This window comes from Aquarana catesbeiana, linkage group LG09 (assembly GCF_042186555.1).
Source record: "Aquarana catesbeiana isolate 2022-GZ linkage group LG09, ASM4218655v1, whole genome shotgun sequence".
NCBI lineage: Eukaryota > Metazoa > Chordata > Amphibia > Anura > Ranidae > Aquarana > Aquarana catesbeiana.
Genome location: NC_133332.1, coordinates 308,181,343 through 308,198,688, shown reverse-complemented (window position 1 = coordinate 308,198,688; position 17,346 = coordinate 308,181,343). Strand labels below are relative to the sequence as shown.

Sequence of the window (17,346 nt, the reverse complement as noted above, 5' to 3'; positions counted from 1 at the left end):
CTGTTAGCAAGGAGACGGCTGCATTGATAGACGGTGGTGGCTATCTCCGGCTCCAAGCACTTGTCAGACACAAGCACCAGCAAGGCAGGTCAACCTCCTATCTCTTTGCATTCCTCTTGCCTTGGGAAACTGCTTGGAGGCGGAGATACGAGCAAGCTATCATTGCAGCTGTCTCCTTGCTAGCTGCGTTGTAAAGCGGCCCTGGAGATAGGGGGGGGGGCATCCTATCTGACCACATAGCAAGCCTTTCACAGCACATAGGAATATGGGACAAAGGACAAAGTACTAAATGTATTTGGTGCCCTAGGGGACCCTCCACAGCTGTCTGACAATGCAGTTAGCAAGGAGATGGCTGTAATGATAGGCAGTGGCTATCTCTAGCTCCAGACAAGCACCAGCAAGGCATGTTGGCCTCCTATCCCTTTGCATTCCTCTTGCCAGCACTTGTCTCGGGAAAGTGCTTGGAGGCGGAGATAAATGGCAGCTATCATTGCAGTTCTCTCCTTGCTAGCTGCTTTGCTGGACAGCCATGAAAATGGGGCGGGGGGGGGCATCCTAGCTGACCACATAGCTAGCCTTCCACAGCACATAAGAAGATGGGACAAAGTACTAGATGTATTTGGTGCCCTAGTGACCCTCCACAGCTGTCCGACAACGCAACTAGCAAGGAGGCAGCTGCATTGCTAGTCTGTGGTTATCTCTAGCTCCAGACAAGCACCAGCAAAGCATGCCAGCCTTCGGTCTATTTGCATTCCTCTTGCCAGCAGTTGTCTTGGGAAAGTACTTGGAGGCGGAAATAAGAGCCAGCTAATAATGCAGCTGTCTCCTCGCTAGTTGTGTTGTTGGATGGCCATGGAAGAAGGGGTGACATACTATCTGACCACAAAGCTAGCTTCCACAGCATGTAGGAAGATGGGACAAAGTGAGTGCTACATGCACTTGGTGCCCTGGGGGGCCTGCTTGGAGACAGAGATTAAAGCCCGCTATCAATGCGGCCATCTTCTTGCTAGCTTTGTTGTTGGACAGCCATGGAGGCAGTGGGGGCATCCTATCTGACCACATAGCTAGCCTTACACAGTGCATAGATGGGACAAAGTACTACATGTATTTGGTGCCCTGGGGGACCCCCCACAGCTGTCCGACAAGGAAGATAGCAAGGAGAACGCTGCATTGATAGACCTTGGTTATCTCTAGCTCCAGGCATTTGCACAAGACAAGCACTAGCAAGGCATGCCAGCCTTCGGTCACTTAGCATTCCTCTTGCCAGCAGTTGTCTCGGGATAGTGCTTGGACGCGGAGATAAGGGCCAGCTATCAATGCAGCTGTCTCCTTGCTAGATGTGTTGCTGGGCAGCCATGGAGACAATGGGGCATCCTATCTGATCACATAGCTAGCCTTCCATAGCACATAGGATGATGGAGCAAAACGCTACATGTACTTAGTGCCATGGAGGACCCTCCACAGCTGTCCTACAATGCAGCTAACAAGGAGACAGCTGCATTGATAGACTGTGGTTATCTCTGGTACCAAGCACTTGCCCGAGAGAAGCACCAGCAAGTTATGTCAATCTTCTGCCCCTTTGAATTCCTCTTGCTGATACTTATCTTAGGAAGGTGCTTGGAGCAAACGTACCAAAGTGTGCATTGAAAAAAAACACACGAAGCTCCACACTCGAAAAGGTGTGGGAGCTTCTTTGGTGCGTTTTTCATGCATATGACAGCTCATTCAAGTGAATGGGCTGCCATATGTGTGACATGTGGAAATGTGTGAGAAACGTGAAAATAAAAATGCATGTAGGAATGTGTGTTCCCGCTATGTGAATGGGGCCTAATTATGAATGTTGTAATGTAATGTATGTGTTATCTCAACTGAAGACATTGTTGCATTGATACATACACCCCTAATTGTAAAAGTTTTGTATTGTTGAGTGAAAACATTGATACATAGATGAAGTTGTGTGATCTTGAGTAAAAATATTAATACATGGACCCCGAAATGTGAAGGTTGTGTGATCTTGATCTTCATAATGCATGGACCCTTGAAGTGTGAAGGCTGCATTATCTTGAGTGAAACTATCGATATATGGACCCTGAAATATGAAGGTTGTGTGATCTTGGTTTAAAACTGATAGACCCCAAAATGTGAAGACTATGTAATTTTCAGCGAAAGCATTGATACATGGACCTCGAAATGTGAAGGTTGTGTGATCTTCAGTAAGTAATTCAGTAAAAACCTTGATACATGGACCCCGAAATGTGAAGTTTGTGTGATCTTGATTTAAAACATTGATGGCTGTGCGATCTTGATTTAAAACATTGATGGACCCCAAAATGTAAAGGGTTATGTGATCTTGCGTAAAAACATTGAGACATGTACCCTGAAATGTGAAGGTTGCCAAACATTAATGCATGGATCCTGAAATGTGACGGCTGTGTGATCTGGAATTAAAACATTGAAGGTTGTGTGATCTTGATCTAAAACATTGATGGACCTCAAAATGTGAAGGTTATGTGATCTTGCTTGAAAACATTGATACGTGTATCCTGAAATGTGAAGGTTGCATGATCTTGAGTGAAACTATTGATATATGAACCCTGAAATGTGAAGGTTGTGTGAACTTGAGTTAAAACCTTGATGGACCCCGAAATGTGAAGGCTATGTGATCTTCAGTGAAAGCATTGATATGTGTACCCCGAAATGTAAAGGTTGTGTGATCTTCAGTGAAAACCTTGATACATGAACTCAGAAATATAAAGGTTGTGTGATCTTGAGTGAAACTATTGATAACATGGACTTTGAAATGTGAAGGTTGTGTGATCTTGATTTAAAACGTTGATGGACCCCAAAATGTGAAGGTTATGTGATCTTGCATGAAAACATTGATACATGTAGCCTGAAATGTGAAGGTTGTATGATCTTGAGTCTAAGCATTAATGCGTGGATCCTGAAATGTGACGGTTGTGTGATCTGGAGTTAAAACATTGATACATGGACCCTGAAATGTGAAGGTTGTGTTATCTTCAGTGAAAACATTAATACATGTACCCCAAAATGTGAAGATTGTATGATCTTGATTTAAAATGTTGATGGGCCCTGAAATGTGAAAGCTATGTGATCTTGAGTTAAAACATTGATACATGAACCCCCAAGTGTAAAGGTTGTGTGATCTTGAGTAAAAAAATTGACATATGGACCCCAAAATGTAAAAATTGTGTAAACTTCAGTTGATATATTGATACATTAATACATAGACCCTTCTTGACTGAAATCATTGATACGTAGACTACTTGGTTATAAAAGTTGTGTGATCGTGAGCGAAAACATTGCTACATTGATACATGGACCCCTAATTGTGACCGTGTGATCTTGAGTGAAAACATTCCTACATGGACCCCGAAATGCTGTGTGATTTTTGAGTTATAACATTGATACCCAGCTCCCTAAATGTCATTCTGTTAGGGTTCAAATATACTGCAATCCCAGTATATGTTTCATTCATTACATTCAATATATTCATTCATTCATTAGAATTTGGCGTTGTGTGAATTTCGCATCGATGGTGGCGGCTTCGTTTTCCACGGTTCTGACCCTTTAAGCTCTTAGGGGAGGAGAAGGAGGGAACTAGGGCTGAGGGAATGGGGGAAAAAATAGAGGGGAGATTCAGTGCAAGCAACTGCATCCTTCCACTGTTCTCAGCATCAGCACCACTCAGACACATCCCTGCGGCAGAACCACCTCTGGATAGACCGAAGGAGAAAGACAAAAAAAAAAAAAAAATAATCAGATGAAGAGAATTGTCAGCTGGGGGTTAGACGTGAGCTGAGCAGAATCTGGAGAGCCAGAGGAAGGGAAAGGATCAGAACCTGGAGGATGGACAGGGACACGGCCAGGCAGAGGAGGAGATGATGCACATTGCTGGCTGATGTGTGCAGCGGTTGGGTAGGAACAGGGAAGGTGTAAGGAGGAGGGGGCTGTGTGCAGTGCTGATGTGAGGAGGGGTGTCAGCAGCACAGAGACGTATGTGAACAGAATAAGAGGGGACCAGATACACCGGGAGGGGAAGGCGATTGGACCATTGCTAGGTGGCTAGTCTCTGCAGAGCAAGGCGAAGATAGGCAGAGGGTGAGGAGCAGGGCAAGGAGGTGGTGGGAAGCCAAAAAAAAAAAGGGGTGAGGAACAGTGCTGGGGAGCTAAAAAAAGGGGGCGAGGAACAGTGCTGGGGAACTAGAAGAAGGGGGTGAGGAACAGACCTAGGGAGCCAAATAAAAGGGATGAGGAACAGTGCTGGGGACCAAAAAAAGGGGTGAGGAACAGTGCTGGGGACCAAAAAAAAGGGTGAAGAACAGTGCTGGGGACCAAAAAAAAGAGAAAAGAACAGTGCAGGGGAGCTAAAAGGAAGGGGTGAGGAACCCCCCAAAAAAGGGGTGAGGAACAGCGTAAAAAGGTGAGCTCCCCCAAAAAAAGGGGGTGAGGAACCGTGCAAGGAATTGATGTGGGGGCAAGAAAAAGAGGGCTACTATTAGACATGTTAGCAGAGAAGAGGTGGGCAAGGATGCAAATACAGGAATAAAGACAGGAAATCAGCAGGCTTGGCTTAAAGAAATAGCAAAAAATAAAAATAGCAAAAATACAAAAATAATGGGTGAGAGGGAACGGATGATGATGATCCTGACATTGGAAGCAAGGAAAAGTATGTGACGGAGAGTAGTGAGAGACAAGGGAACGGATTGGAAGGTGGGGAAGAGACGGGAGGAATGGTGAAGCCTGCAGACAGAGAGAGGTGATGTAAATACCTGGAGGGAGGGAGGGAGCGAAGAAAAGAAGGAAGGAGCAAGAGAGAGAGAGAGGACCAGCTCCTGCTGCAGAATGATGGGGAACTCTCCGCACAAACAGAGGAGCAAAAAGCATCACAGAATGCAGCCGGCAACAGGTACCAGTCTTCATAATCCCCCCCATCCCAAACCCCCACCCTTACATTCACATTAGGATGCCAAATATGTTACGTTGGCTGGCAGGTTATGGCTTGCTGCTAGGAGGGTTTTGCACATAATGTTGGAAGGTGATAAAAGAGTCCCTGCAGTGTGTTCTGGTTACTAAGCTATTGTGCTGCTGCATCATTGATAATGAAATGTTGTGTTGTTGCACCACCCTGTGGTCAAGACCTGTGCCTCGCAAGGTTGGGTTGCCTTGGTGACTGGACTCCAGGGCACATAGGTGCATGGCGCCATGATGTTGGGCTTGGAAGGCCGCCATGGCAGTGTGTCGGTGCCTATGAGTGAGGGTAGGTGGGCACTGTTTGATGGCTCATGGACCCAAGAGCTTGTTACACCGGTGGAACCTTAGGGTTTCTTACACCGGTGGACCCTAGAGCTCATTATGCCGTTGGAACGTTAGGGCTTGTTATGTCGGTGGAACCTTAGGGCTTGTTACACTGTTGGATCCAATAGCTTGTTACACCAGTGGGCCAGAAAGTTTGTTAACCCCATAGACCGTAGAGCTCATTACATTAGTGGACCCTAGGGCTTGTTACACCGGTGGACCCTATAGCTCATTACATTGGTGGACCCTGGGGCTTGTTATACTGGTGGACCCTAGAGCTTTTACACTGGTGGACTCATTAGCTTATTACACCGATGGGCCCTAAAGTTTGTTACACCCGTGAATCCTAGAGCTCATTACATTGGTTGAACTAGATGGACCTGAGTCTTTTTTCAACCAGACTAACTATGTAACTATGTAACATTGGTGGACCTTAGTACTTATTACACAGGTGGACCCAAGAGCTCATTACATTGGTGGACCCTAGGGCTTGTTACACTGGTGGACCCTTGAGCTTTTACACTGGTGGACCCATTAGCTTGTTACACCCGTGGATCCTAGAGCTCATTACATTGATTGGTTGGTTGAACTAGATGGACTTGAGTCTTTTTTCAACCAGACTAACTATGTAACTATGTAACATTGGTGGACCTTAGGGCTTATTACACCAGTGGACCCAAGAGCTCATTTCACCGGTGGACTCTAGAGCTCATTACACCGGTGGACCCTAGAGCTCATTACACTGGTGGACCCTAGAGCTCATTACACCGGTGGACCCTAGAGTTCATTACATTGGAGAACCCTAGGGATTGTTACACTGGTGGACCCAAGAGCTCATTATACCAGTGGACCCAAGAGCTCATTACAGTGGTGGACCCTAGAGCTCATTACATTGGTGGACCCTAGGGCTTGTTACACCAGTGTACCCAATAGCTTGTTACACACATGGATCCTACAGCTTATTACACTGGTGGACCCTAGGTCTTGTTACACCGGTGGACCCAAGAGCTCATTCCACCACCAGTGGACCCTATAGCTCATTAAATTAGTGGACCCTAGGGTTTTTTACACCGGTGGACCCTAGTGCTGTTACACCGGTGGACCCAATAGCTTGTTACACCCATGGATCCTGGAGCCCATTACACTGGTGGACCCTGGAGCTTATTACACTGGTGGACCCACAAGCTCATTACACTTGTGGGCCATAGCGCTTCTAACACCAGTACTGGGTGACAATGGAACATTTTTGACTTTGTTGAGTTGTAAGTGTCGATCAGAGCAGAACCAGAGTGCATTATAAAATGTAGACACTCCACTACCTGGGAGCAGGGGCCAGTCAGTTGTTAGGGCCCTTGGTCAACAAAGCCATGGGCAAAAAAAAACACGTGAGGGGGCACTATCTTGAACACTGAATTAAGCCAACTTTGACACTCTGGCGTAAGCTTGGCACAAATTAAAATGTATCTAAAGGCAAAACTTTTTGGGGTTTTTTGGTGAGGTGGGGAAGGGTTTGAACCTTGTCAGGTTTTTATTGCTCAATGTTAAATCTGACCCCCAGCCTTCCCTTCAGTCTTGCACAGTTGTACAAGCTCCTTTCCAGTGCCAAAACAGCTTACTTTGATTTACTGCACACTGTGAGCTTCTCACAATATGCATTAGAAGCTGCAGCAAGTCAGACAGAGCCCCATCTCATTTCCTGGCTGGAGGATGTCCGGTATCCCTAGCCTTCCTGCCCCTGGCCCATCCCATGAATTCATTGGATCTCAGTACTTTCAGTCATGGAGGCTCAGCAACACATGTGGGTGTTATCTAGGGTAGTCTTTATGCAAATGAAGCCTGCCAATAAAATATGTTCATTTAATGTATTTTAAGCATTTTATTTACCTATAGAAGCCTCTCTTGTGTAGACATTCAAAAACCTTGAGACTGCTGCTGGGTGCCGCCATCTTGGATGTGATGTCAGCAGCCCCAGTAGACTCAAGTGACACTCCACCGGCAGCTACGTAAAAAATTAAGTAGGGAGGTGAGGGGAGGGGCAGAAGAGCTAGGCCTGCACAGACAACATTTAGAAATTCACAGAAGAGAAGAGGGCTATGATGGGGTGGTACCAGGGAATTAACTCTTTCTAGAGCAGTCAAGGTCAAAGGCGCATTACAAGTGAATATAAAAAAATATGCAAAAAAAAAAATCGCAAATAAGCATTGAAAATAATAGATTTTTCTGTGATTTTCCTACAGTTTTTAATGTGGGTGACAGGGTCTCTTTAAAGGACTCAACCGCTCAAAGCTCTCCCGTGATGATCATAGGGAATAGATACTTATTTACTATGATCGTCAGCTCCACCTAGTGGCCACAATGCAGTATTTTTCTGATTCACGTTATTTTGTATAAATGAATAACATTTTTCGACCTGGGGAAAAAGCAGTCTCATATCCTTCAATTTTGCCCCTATTCACACACAATATGTGCATTTCATGTATTTAAGAAATGGTATTTACTTGTAATAAACCTCCCTTATGTAGATATCCAAAAGTCCTGAGACTGCTGCTGGGTGCCGCCACTTATATATATACAGTATCTCACAAAAGTGAGTACACCCCTCACATTTTTGTAACTATTTTATTCTGAATCTTTTCATGTGACAACACTGAAGAAATGACACTTGACTACAATGTAAAGTAGTGAGTGTACAGCTTGTATAACAGTGTAAATTTGCTGTCCCCTCAAAATAACTCAACACACAGCCATTAATGTCTAAACCGCTGGCAACAAAAGTGAGTACACCCCTAAGTGAAAATGTCCAAATTGGGCCCAATTAGCCATTTTCCCTCCCTGGTGCCATGTGACTTGTTAGTGTTACAAAGTCTTAGGTGTGAATGGGGAGCAGGTGTGTTAAATTTGGTGTTATCGCTCTCACTCTCTCATATTGGTCACTGGAAGTTCAACATGGCACCTCATGGCAAAGAACTCTCTGAGGAGCTGGAAAAAAAAAATAGTTGCTCTACATAAAGATGGCCTAGGCTATAAGAAGATTGCCAAGACCCTGAAACTGAGCTGCAGCACGGTGGCCAAGACAGGACAGGTTTAACAGGACAGGTTCCACTCAGAACAGGCCTCACCATGGTAGACCAAAGAAGTTGAGGTCACGTGCTCAGCTTCATATCCAGAGGTTGTCTTTGGGAAATAGACGTATGAGTGCTGCCAGCATTGCTACAGAGGTTGTAGGGGTGGGGGGGTCAGCCTGTCAGTGCTCAGACCATACGCCGCACACTGCATCAAATTGGTCTGCATGGCTGTCGACCCAGAAGGAAGCCTCTTCTAAAGATGGTGCACAAGTAAGCCCACAAACAGTTTGCTGAAGACAAGCAGGCTAACGACATAGATTACTGGAACCATGTCCTGTGGTCTGATGAGACCAAGATAAACGTATTTGGTTCAGATGGTGTCGAGTGTGTGTGGCGGAAACCAGGTGAGGAGTACAAAGACAAGTGTGTCTTGCTTACAGTCAAGCATGGTGGTAGGAGTGTCATGGTCTGAGGCTGCATGATGCCCTCCATTCAGAGACTGAGCCGCAGGGCAGTATTCCAACATGATAACGACCCCAAAACACCTCCAAGACGACCACTGCCTTGCTAAAGAAGCTGAGAGTAAAGGTGATGGACTGGCCAAGCATATTTTCAGACCTAAACCCTATTGATCATCTGTGGGACATCCTCAAACGGAAGGTGGAGGAGCGCAAGGTCTCTAACATCCACCAGCTCCGTGATGTGGTCATGGAGGAGTGGAAGAGGACTCCAGTGGTAACCTGTGTAGCTCTGGTGAACTCCATGCCCAAGAGGGTTAAGGCAGTGCTGGAAAATAATGGTGGCCACACAAAATATTGACACTTTGGGCCAAATTTGGACATTTTCACATAGGGGTGTACTCACTTTTGTTGCCAGCGATTTAGACAATAATGGCTGTGTGTTGAGTTATTTTGAGGGGACAGCAAATTTACACTGTTATACAAGCTGTACACTCACTACTTTACATTGTAGCAAAGTGTCATTTCTTCAGTGTTGTCACATGAAAAGATTCAGAATAAAATAGTTACAAAAATGTGAGGGGTGTACTCACTTTTGTGAGAAACTGTATATATATAAGTGGCGGCACCCAGCAGCAGTCTCAGGACTTTTGGATATCTACACAAGGGAGGTTTATTACAAGTAAATACCATTTCTTAAATACATGAAATGCACATATATATATATATATATATATATATAGTGGGTATAGAAAAGAATCACCCCCTTTATAAATAGACACATTTTGTTGCTTTGCAGCCTGAAATGAAGACAGACACAGTTTTTGTTTTATACAGCTGTATTTACTGCAACTTGTAACATTCAAGTGATAGATATAACACTAACATGTCAGAAAAACAAAAACAATCAAAACAGAATCACTGAGTTGGAAAAAGGGATCATCCCCTTGTGTCAGAAATTTGTTGAACCACCTTTTGCTTTATTTCCAGCCTTTGGTCTGTTGGGATTTGTCTCTACTAACTTTGCACATCTAGACTTTGCAATATTTGCGAACTCTTTTTGGAAAACTGCTCAAGTTCAGTTACGTTTGATGGTGACCGTTTGTAGACTGCTGTCTTCAAGTCATTTCACAGATTTTCAATGGGGTTTAAGTCTGGGCTCTGACTAGGCCATGCAGGGACATTCACCTTTTCTCTTTTATCCACTGTGTACTCATTGTTGCTGTGTGCTTTGGGTCATTGTCCTGTTGGAAAGTAAACCTTCTTCCCATTGACAACTTTCTGGCAGAGGACAGCAGATTTTCCTCAAGAATTTGATGGTATTTTGCCCCACCCATTTTTCCTTCTATCCTGACAGGTGCTCCAGTCCCTGCTGCAGAGAAACACCCCCATAACAGGATATTACCACCTCCCCCCCATAACAGGATATTATCACCTCCCCCCACAACAGGCTATTACCACCTCCCCCCCATAACAGGATATTACCACCTCCCCCCATAACAGGATATTACCACCTCCCCCCATAACAGGATATTACCACCACCCCCCCATAACAGGATATTACCACCTCCCTCCATAACAGGATATTATCACCTCTCCCCATAACAGGATATTACCACCTCCCCCCATAACAGGATATTACCCCCCCCCATAACAGGATATTACCACCTCCCCCCCCATAACAGGATATTACCACCTCCCCCCATACCAGGATATTACCACCTCCCCCCATAACAGGATATTATCACCTCCCCCCATAACAGGATATTACCACCTCCCCCCATAACAGGATATTACCACCTCCCCTCATAACAGGATATTACCCCCCCCCCATAACAGGATATTACCACCTCCCCCCCCATAACAGGATATTACCACCTCCCCCCATACCAGGATATTACCACCTCCCCCCATAACAGGATATTATCACCTCCCCCCATAACAGGATATTACCACCTCCCCCCATAACAGGATATTACCCCCCCCATAACAGGATATTACCACCCCCCCCCCCATAACAGGATATTACCACCTCCCCCCATACCAGGATATTACCACCTCCCCCCATACTAGGATATTGCAACCTCCCCCATACAAGGATATTACTACCTCCCCCCATAACAGGATATTACCACCTCCCCCATACAAGGATATTACTACCTCCCCCCATAACAGGATATTACCACCTCCATGCTTTACTGTAGGAATGGTGTTATGTGGATGATGAGCTGTTTTGGATTCCCGCCAGACATATCGTTTGGTGTTGAGGACAAATAATTCAATTTTAGTCTCATCTGATCACCTTAAATGTACCTTGAAGATTCTGAGGACACATAGAAAAATGTGTTATGGTCAGATAAGGCTAAAATTGAATTATTTGGCCTCAACACCAAGTTATATGTCTGGCGGAAATCCATCCAAATAACACCATTCCTACAGTAACGCATAGAGTTGATAATATCCTGTTATGGTGGGGTGGTGGTAATATGGAGGTGGTAATATCATGTTATGGGGGGGGGGGTAATATCCTGTTATGGGTTTGTTTCTCTACAGCAGGGACTGGAGCACTTGTCAGGATAGAAGGAAAAATGGATGGGGCAAAATACCATCAAATTCTTGAGGAAAATCTGCTGCCCTCTGCCAGAAAGTTGTCAATGGGAAGAAGGTTTGCCTTCCAACATGACAATGACCCAAAGCACACAGCAAAACTTGCCACACAGTAGTTGGAGGAGAAAAGGGTGAATGTCCTTGTATGGCCTAGTCAGAGCCCAGACTTAAACCCCATTGAAAATCTGTGAAATGACTTGAAGACTGCAGTTCACAAACGGTCCCCATCAAATGTAACTGAACTTGAGCGGTTTTGCAGAGAAGAGTGGGCAAATATTGCAAAGTCTAGATATGCAAAGTTAGTAGAGACAAATCCCAACAGACTAAAGGCTGGAATTAAAGCAAAAGGTGATTCAACAAATGATTGACACAAGGGGGGGGGGGGGGGGTCCTTTTTCCAACTCAGTGATTCTGTTTTTTATTGTTTTATTATTTTCTGACATGTTGGTGTTATATCTTTCACTTGGATGTTACAAGTTGCAGTAAATAGTAAATACTGTATAGCTAGATAAAACAAAAACTGCGTCTGTCTTCATTTCAGGCTACAAAGCAACAAAATATGTTTCAACAATATGTACTTCAATTTTGTGTTTAGTTGTTTGACCTAAGTTTAGCCTTCAAATAAAGTTACATTATAACCGTTAAAAGTCCTTGTGCATATTACTCGCAGAAAGGCCACAATGACATCATGTGATTGAGGTTTTGTTCAAGCTACCGCTTATAAGGTTTGGATTTTAATAATGTATCTCCCTGGCCTTATTTACGTCTTACCCTGTAACCACAGACCAGTCTGCTTATTTCTATTTTCTGTAACATATAATAATGTTGTGAAAAGTTATTTTGTAATATTTTTTTTCCAGAAGACTTTTATATGAGAAAAAAAACTGTAAAAAGATTGAAGTAAAAGTACAGGTTGTCACCCCCTAGCCTATGTTGTCTCTCTGCCTATATAGGCCTGGTTATAATAATTCTTCCTTGAACGCTCTTTTCCAACAAAACTACAATTTTCAAGGGTGAATCCAGCTTTGGTATTCTTTTTTAGTCTATGCTTTGGTGTCCGCTCTGTCCCTCTTTTATTCTTCACAACTGATACTCCTGACGATGTCATATATGACGAAACACATAGGGCGGAGCTGAAAGTGACGTAACCACTCATGCACCCGGCCACTTGGAATTTTGGGAATTGTAGTCTATGAGATGTCAGTCACCATATGTTGTTTGTAAGTGTTTTTAAGTGTTCAAATAAAATATTTTAGTTTTGGATAGTCTGAGCAAGGGTTCAAAGCCCTGACTTTTTTTTATTGCTCGATGGAGAGATTTCCCATCACTTCCTGTCCTGCTGACAATGGTTTACCACATAGGAAGTGAGGGGGACTCTCCAAAAGTAAAATGTTTTTTTTTGTAGTAGAGTGGGGGGAAGGTTAGAACCCCTGTCAGATTTGTATTGCTGTCTTTGTCCTTGTTGCAACTTTTTTATTAAGTGAGAGCAAATCTCTCGAATGTAGCACTGGATAACAGCAAAAAAATAAGAAAAAAAAAAACAGTTCTAATTGTTCCCCACTCTATCCAAAACTAGAAAAAAAAGTATGGTGTGATATACTATACACTTTAAGCTTGGAAAATACACTTTAAGCTCAGGTCTCTGCAGTGCACACCTGCCCTAAAATGGTGACTTAAATATATTGCTGGACAGTAAGCTTGTGCCTGTTCAACAGAGTGGTGTGTTTGCTCATGTCCTGGATTCCGGTCTGTCTATCAGCACAACTCATGGATTGCGATTGAGATACGTGTGATTCTGACTTCTGTCTGTCTGCTCATGTCCTGGATTACTCTTGTGAATACTCCTGTGATTGATTAGGGCAGGTGTGCACCTGCCCTATTTAAAAAAGTTGAAATAAACAGTTGTGCATTAGGCCTATGCCTGATCAGCAGGATAGTGTGTGTGCTCGTGCCTTGAATTTAGGTCAATCTGTCTGCGCACACCCTGATTTGAGATATGTTTGATTCTGACTTCTGTCTGTCTGCTTATGTCCTGGGTGACTCCTGTGATTGATTAGGGCAGTGCACACTTGTACTAATCAAGAAATCTGAAATAGACTGTTGGGCATTAAGCCTGTGCCTGAACAACAGGGCAGTGTGCCTGCTCACACTCTGAATTTGGATACGTTTGATTCTGACTTCTGTCTGCTCATGTTCTGGATGACTCCTGTGATTGATTGGGGCAGTGCACACCTGCCCTAATCAAGAAAGTTCAAATAGACTGTTGGGCAATAAGCCTGTGCCTGAACAACAGGATAGTGTTTCTGCTCATGCTCTGCATTCAGTTATATTTGAGTCTGACTTCTGCCTGCTCATGTTCCGGATTACTCCTGTGATTGTTTGAGCCACATTTCTATTCAGCTTGTCTGTACTTATCCTGATTATTGACCTATTATCTCTGCAATTGTCAGCCATTGCCTCTATGGAACCTGGACTCTGGTTTAGATCAGTTTGTCTGTGCCTGATCTGGCCATCTGCATTCTGTCTCAGTTGGCCGTCATCCCTGGTGACAGCAGGGTGACAATATGATATGTAGATCTATATGTCTGTGTTCCTCTAGATGCGTTGCCTAGAGCAGTGGTCTCCAAACTGCGGCCCTGGGGCCAGATGCGGCCCTTTGCTTGCCTTTATCTGACCCTTGAGGCATTATTCCTGCCACTGACACCAACAATGGGGCACTATCCCTTCCACTGACACCAACAACGGGGCACCATTCCTTCCACTGACAACAAAAATGGGGCATAATTCCTCCCACGGGCACCAACTATTTCTCCCCCAAATACCAAAGATTGGGCATTGTTTACTCCCACTGGGCACAGTCCCACCCCCTAAAGCCTGACGGACAGTAAACTGGTCTTTAGAAAGTTTGGAGACCCCTGGCCTAGAGTAAGAAGGATTCCTTTATTGAATATAAATAATGTTTCTAATAACATGGCCAGGCTGTGTGGTTGCATCCCGTCTTGCTATTAAATAGCTTTTCAAGGTAACCACTAGAGGGTGCTCTTTAGGGGGCTGTTTCACTGGTTGGTCACGTGCCTAGGCTAAGATGATGTCATCTGCAATGTTCAGACTACATCTCAGTCCAGGATGTAAAAATGATGACCCAACAAAGATAGCACCACTCTTCTGGAGAGAAAAACAGATGAAGCAATTGTCGCTGGGAGTACTGGGATGTCTGTCAAAGGCAATAAATACCTGGAAATGTTACACTGACTCATTACTCGGCATGCATGCACTTTACATGAAAGATATATCCAATGCTAGGTTTGATTTCAAGTACATATAATTGTGTATAATAGTCCCATCTTGTTGGTATCATGTGTAGGTAAATGCAATAAAGTCTTTTTTTTTTTAAAATGAAGGATGCTCATAGATATATAACGGTAGACAGAAGATCTGAACACTGCATGGTAGTTCTCTTATGATCCATTAAATAAATGTATATGCTCATTTTGAGTTCAGCCAAGTTGTTGGAGACTGGAGACATGATATAGGAAATGTTGGAGACTGGGGACATGTTATAGGAATCGCTGGAGACTGGGAACACGCTATTTGAGTTTTTGTAGACTGGGGACATGCTATTGGAGTTTTTGGAGACTGGGGGCATGATAGAGGAGTTGTTGAAGACTGGGGACATGTTATAGGAGTTGTTGGAGACTAGGAACGTGCTAGAGGAGTTTGTTGAAGAATGGGGACATGTTATAGGAGTTGTTGGAGACTAGGAACGTGCTAGAGGAGTTTGTTGGAGACTGGGGACTTGCTAGAGGAATTATTGGAAACTGGGGACATGCTGGAGGAGCTGTTGTAGACCAGAGATATAGTATAAGAGTCGTTGGAGACTGGGGACATGCTATAGGAGTCGTTGGAGACTGGGGACATGCTATAGGAGTTGTTGGAAACTTTGGACATGCTATAGGCATTGTTGGAGACTGTGGACATGCTATAGGAGAAGTTGGATACTGGTGACATGGTATAGGATTTGTTGGAGACTGGGGACATGCTAGAGGAGTTGTTGGAGACTAGGAACATGCTAGAGGAGTTTGTTGGAGACTGGGGACATGTTATAGGAGTTGTTGGAGACTAGGAACGTGCTAGAGGAGTTTGTTGGAGACTGGGGACCTGCTAGAGGAGTTGTTGGAAACTGGGGATATGCTGGAGGAGCTGTTGTAGACAAGAGATATACTATAAGAGTCGTTGGAGACTGGGGACATGCTATAGGAGTTGTTGGAGACTGGGGACATGCTATAGGAAGAGTTGGATACTGGTGACATGGTACAGGAGTTGTTGGAGACTGGGGACATGCTATAGGAGTTGTTGGAGACTGGGGACATGCTATAGGATTTGTTGGAGACTGGGGACATGCTATAGGAGTTGTTGGAGACTGGGGACATGTTATAGGAGTTGATAGAGACTGGGAACATGCTATAGGATTTGTTGGAGACTGGGGACATGCTATAGCCATTGTTGGAGACTGGGGACATGTTATAGGAGTTGTTGGAGACCGTGAACATGCTATAGGATATAATATTCAACAAGCAATATATTCAATATAAGTGTTTACTTTGGAAGTGTTGTCAGAATTTGTGTGTGGGTCATATAATAACAGTTTAATAAATTTTATATATATCTATGTATAAATAATTATTTTTTAATATTTTTCTACAAATAAAAACATTAATTACTTTTATTTGGTTTACCTATGTGCCTTTAAAGTCTACTCTCCTAGTCTTTAGTCTCTATATATCCATTATCGGGACGTTGGCACACTGCTATCTGTGTATTCACAGTGTCACCCTGTGAGGATACACATTAAATCCATAATCTTTCTCGAATGCTAAAGGATTTGTTGGGGACTGGGGACATGCTATTGTAGGAGTTGGATACTGGGGACATGTTATAGGAGTTGATGGAGACTGGGGACATGCTGTAGGAGTTTTTGGAGACTGGGGACTTGGTAGAGGATTTGTTGGAGCCTGGGAACATGCTAGAGGAGTTGTTGGAGACTGGGGACATTCTATAGGAGTTTTGGAGACTAAGGACATGCTATAGGAGTTGTTGGAGACTGGGGACTTGGTAAAGGAGTTGTTGGAGACTGGGGACATGTTGTAGGAGTTGTTAGAGACTAAGGACATGCTGTAGGAGTTGTTGGAGACTGGGGACATGCTATAGGAGTTGTTGGAGACTAAGGACATGCTGTAGGAGTTGTTGGAGACTGGGGACATGTTGTAGGAGTTGTTGGAGACTGAGGACATGCTATAGGAGTTGTTGGAGACTGAGGACATGCTATAGGAGTTGTTGGGGACTGGCACATTACTGGTAGAATAACCAGGTAAAAAAAAAAAGAAAATTAATTAAATAATAATAAAAAAGGGCTGGTAAGACTGAAAATATTAAATATAAATCCTGTATAGTAATAATAATATTAATAATAATAATTTTTGTTCCTAATTTTACACCTTAAATGTAAAATCGAACTTACATTTAAATTAGCTTATAAATGAGCTATTTAAAGCCCTATGTGCCAAAGCCACCAAAAACCACTTTCATTTCTCCTTCTACCAAAACTCAAATTCAGTTTTACCAAAATGGAAAAAAAAATTGCTAAAATATTCAGATTATTCCCCAAATGTTTGTAAAATGAAAACGCACAATTCCTTCCGATTTTATTTTGTACGATTTTTTGTAGAGCTAACTTTAAATGCTAAAATGTATTTGTTCATATCCAATCAGGGTACTCAATGCCTAAAAACGAGCGCACTGTTCTAGACGCACTCCATAGATGAAGTCATTCTTCATTTCCTGGTATATTAATTTGTTATTTACTTTAACATTTTTTTTTTTTTAGTTATGTTATACAC

The 17,346-nt window shown here is 43.6% G+C and overlaps 1 protein-coding gene across 2 annotated transcripts in view; it reads left to right on the top strand.

The window, feature by feature from the left end:
* Positions 1-3,397: 3,397 nt before the first annotated feature.
* Positions 3,398-17,346, top strand: part of NHSL2 (NHS like 2) — a 139,184-nt gene continuing 125,235 nt past the window's right edge. The window contains exon 1 of one of the 2 annotated variants that reach the window (XM_073600592.1): positions 3,398-4,930. In XM_073600592.1, the coding sequence (XP_073456693.1) occupies positions 4,867-4,930 (64 nt within the window). In that variant the 5' untranslated portion in view covers positions 3,398-4,866. The remainder of the gene's footprint in view (positions 4,931-17,346) is intronic. The other variant, XM_073600590.1, reaches the window with a different exon arrangement.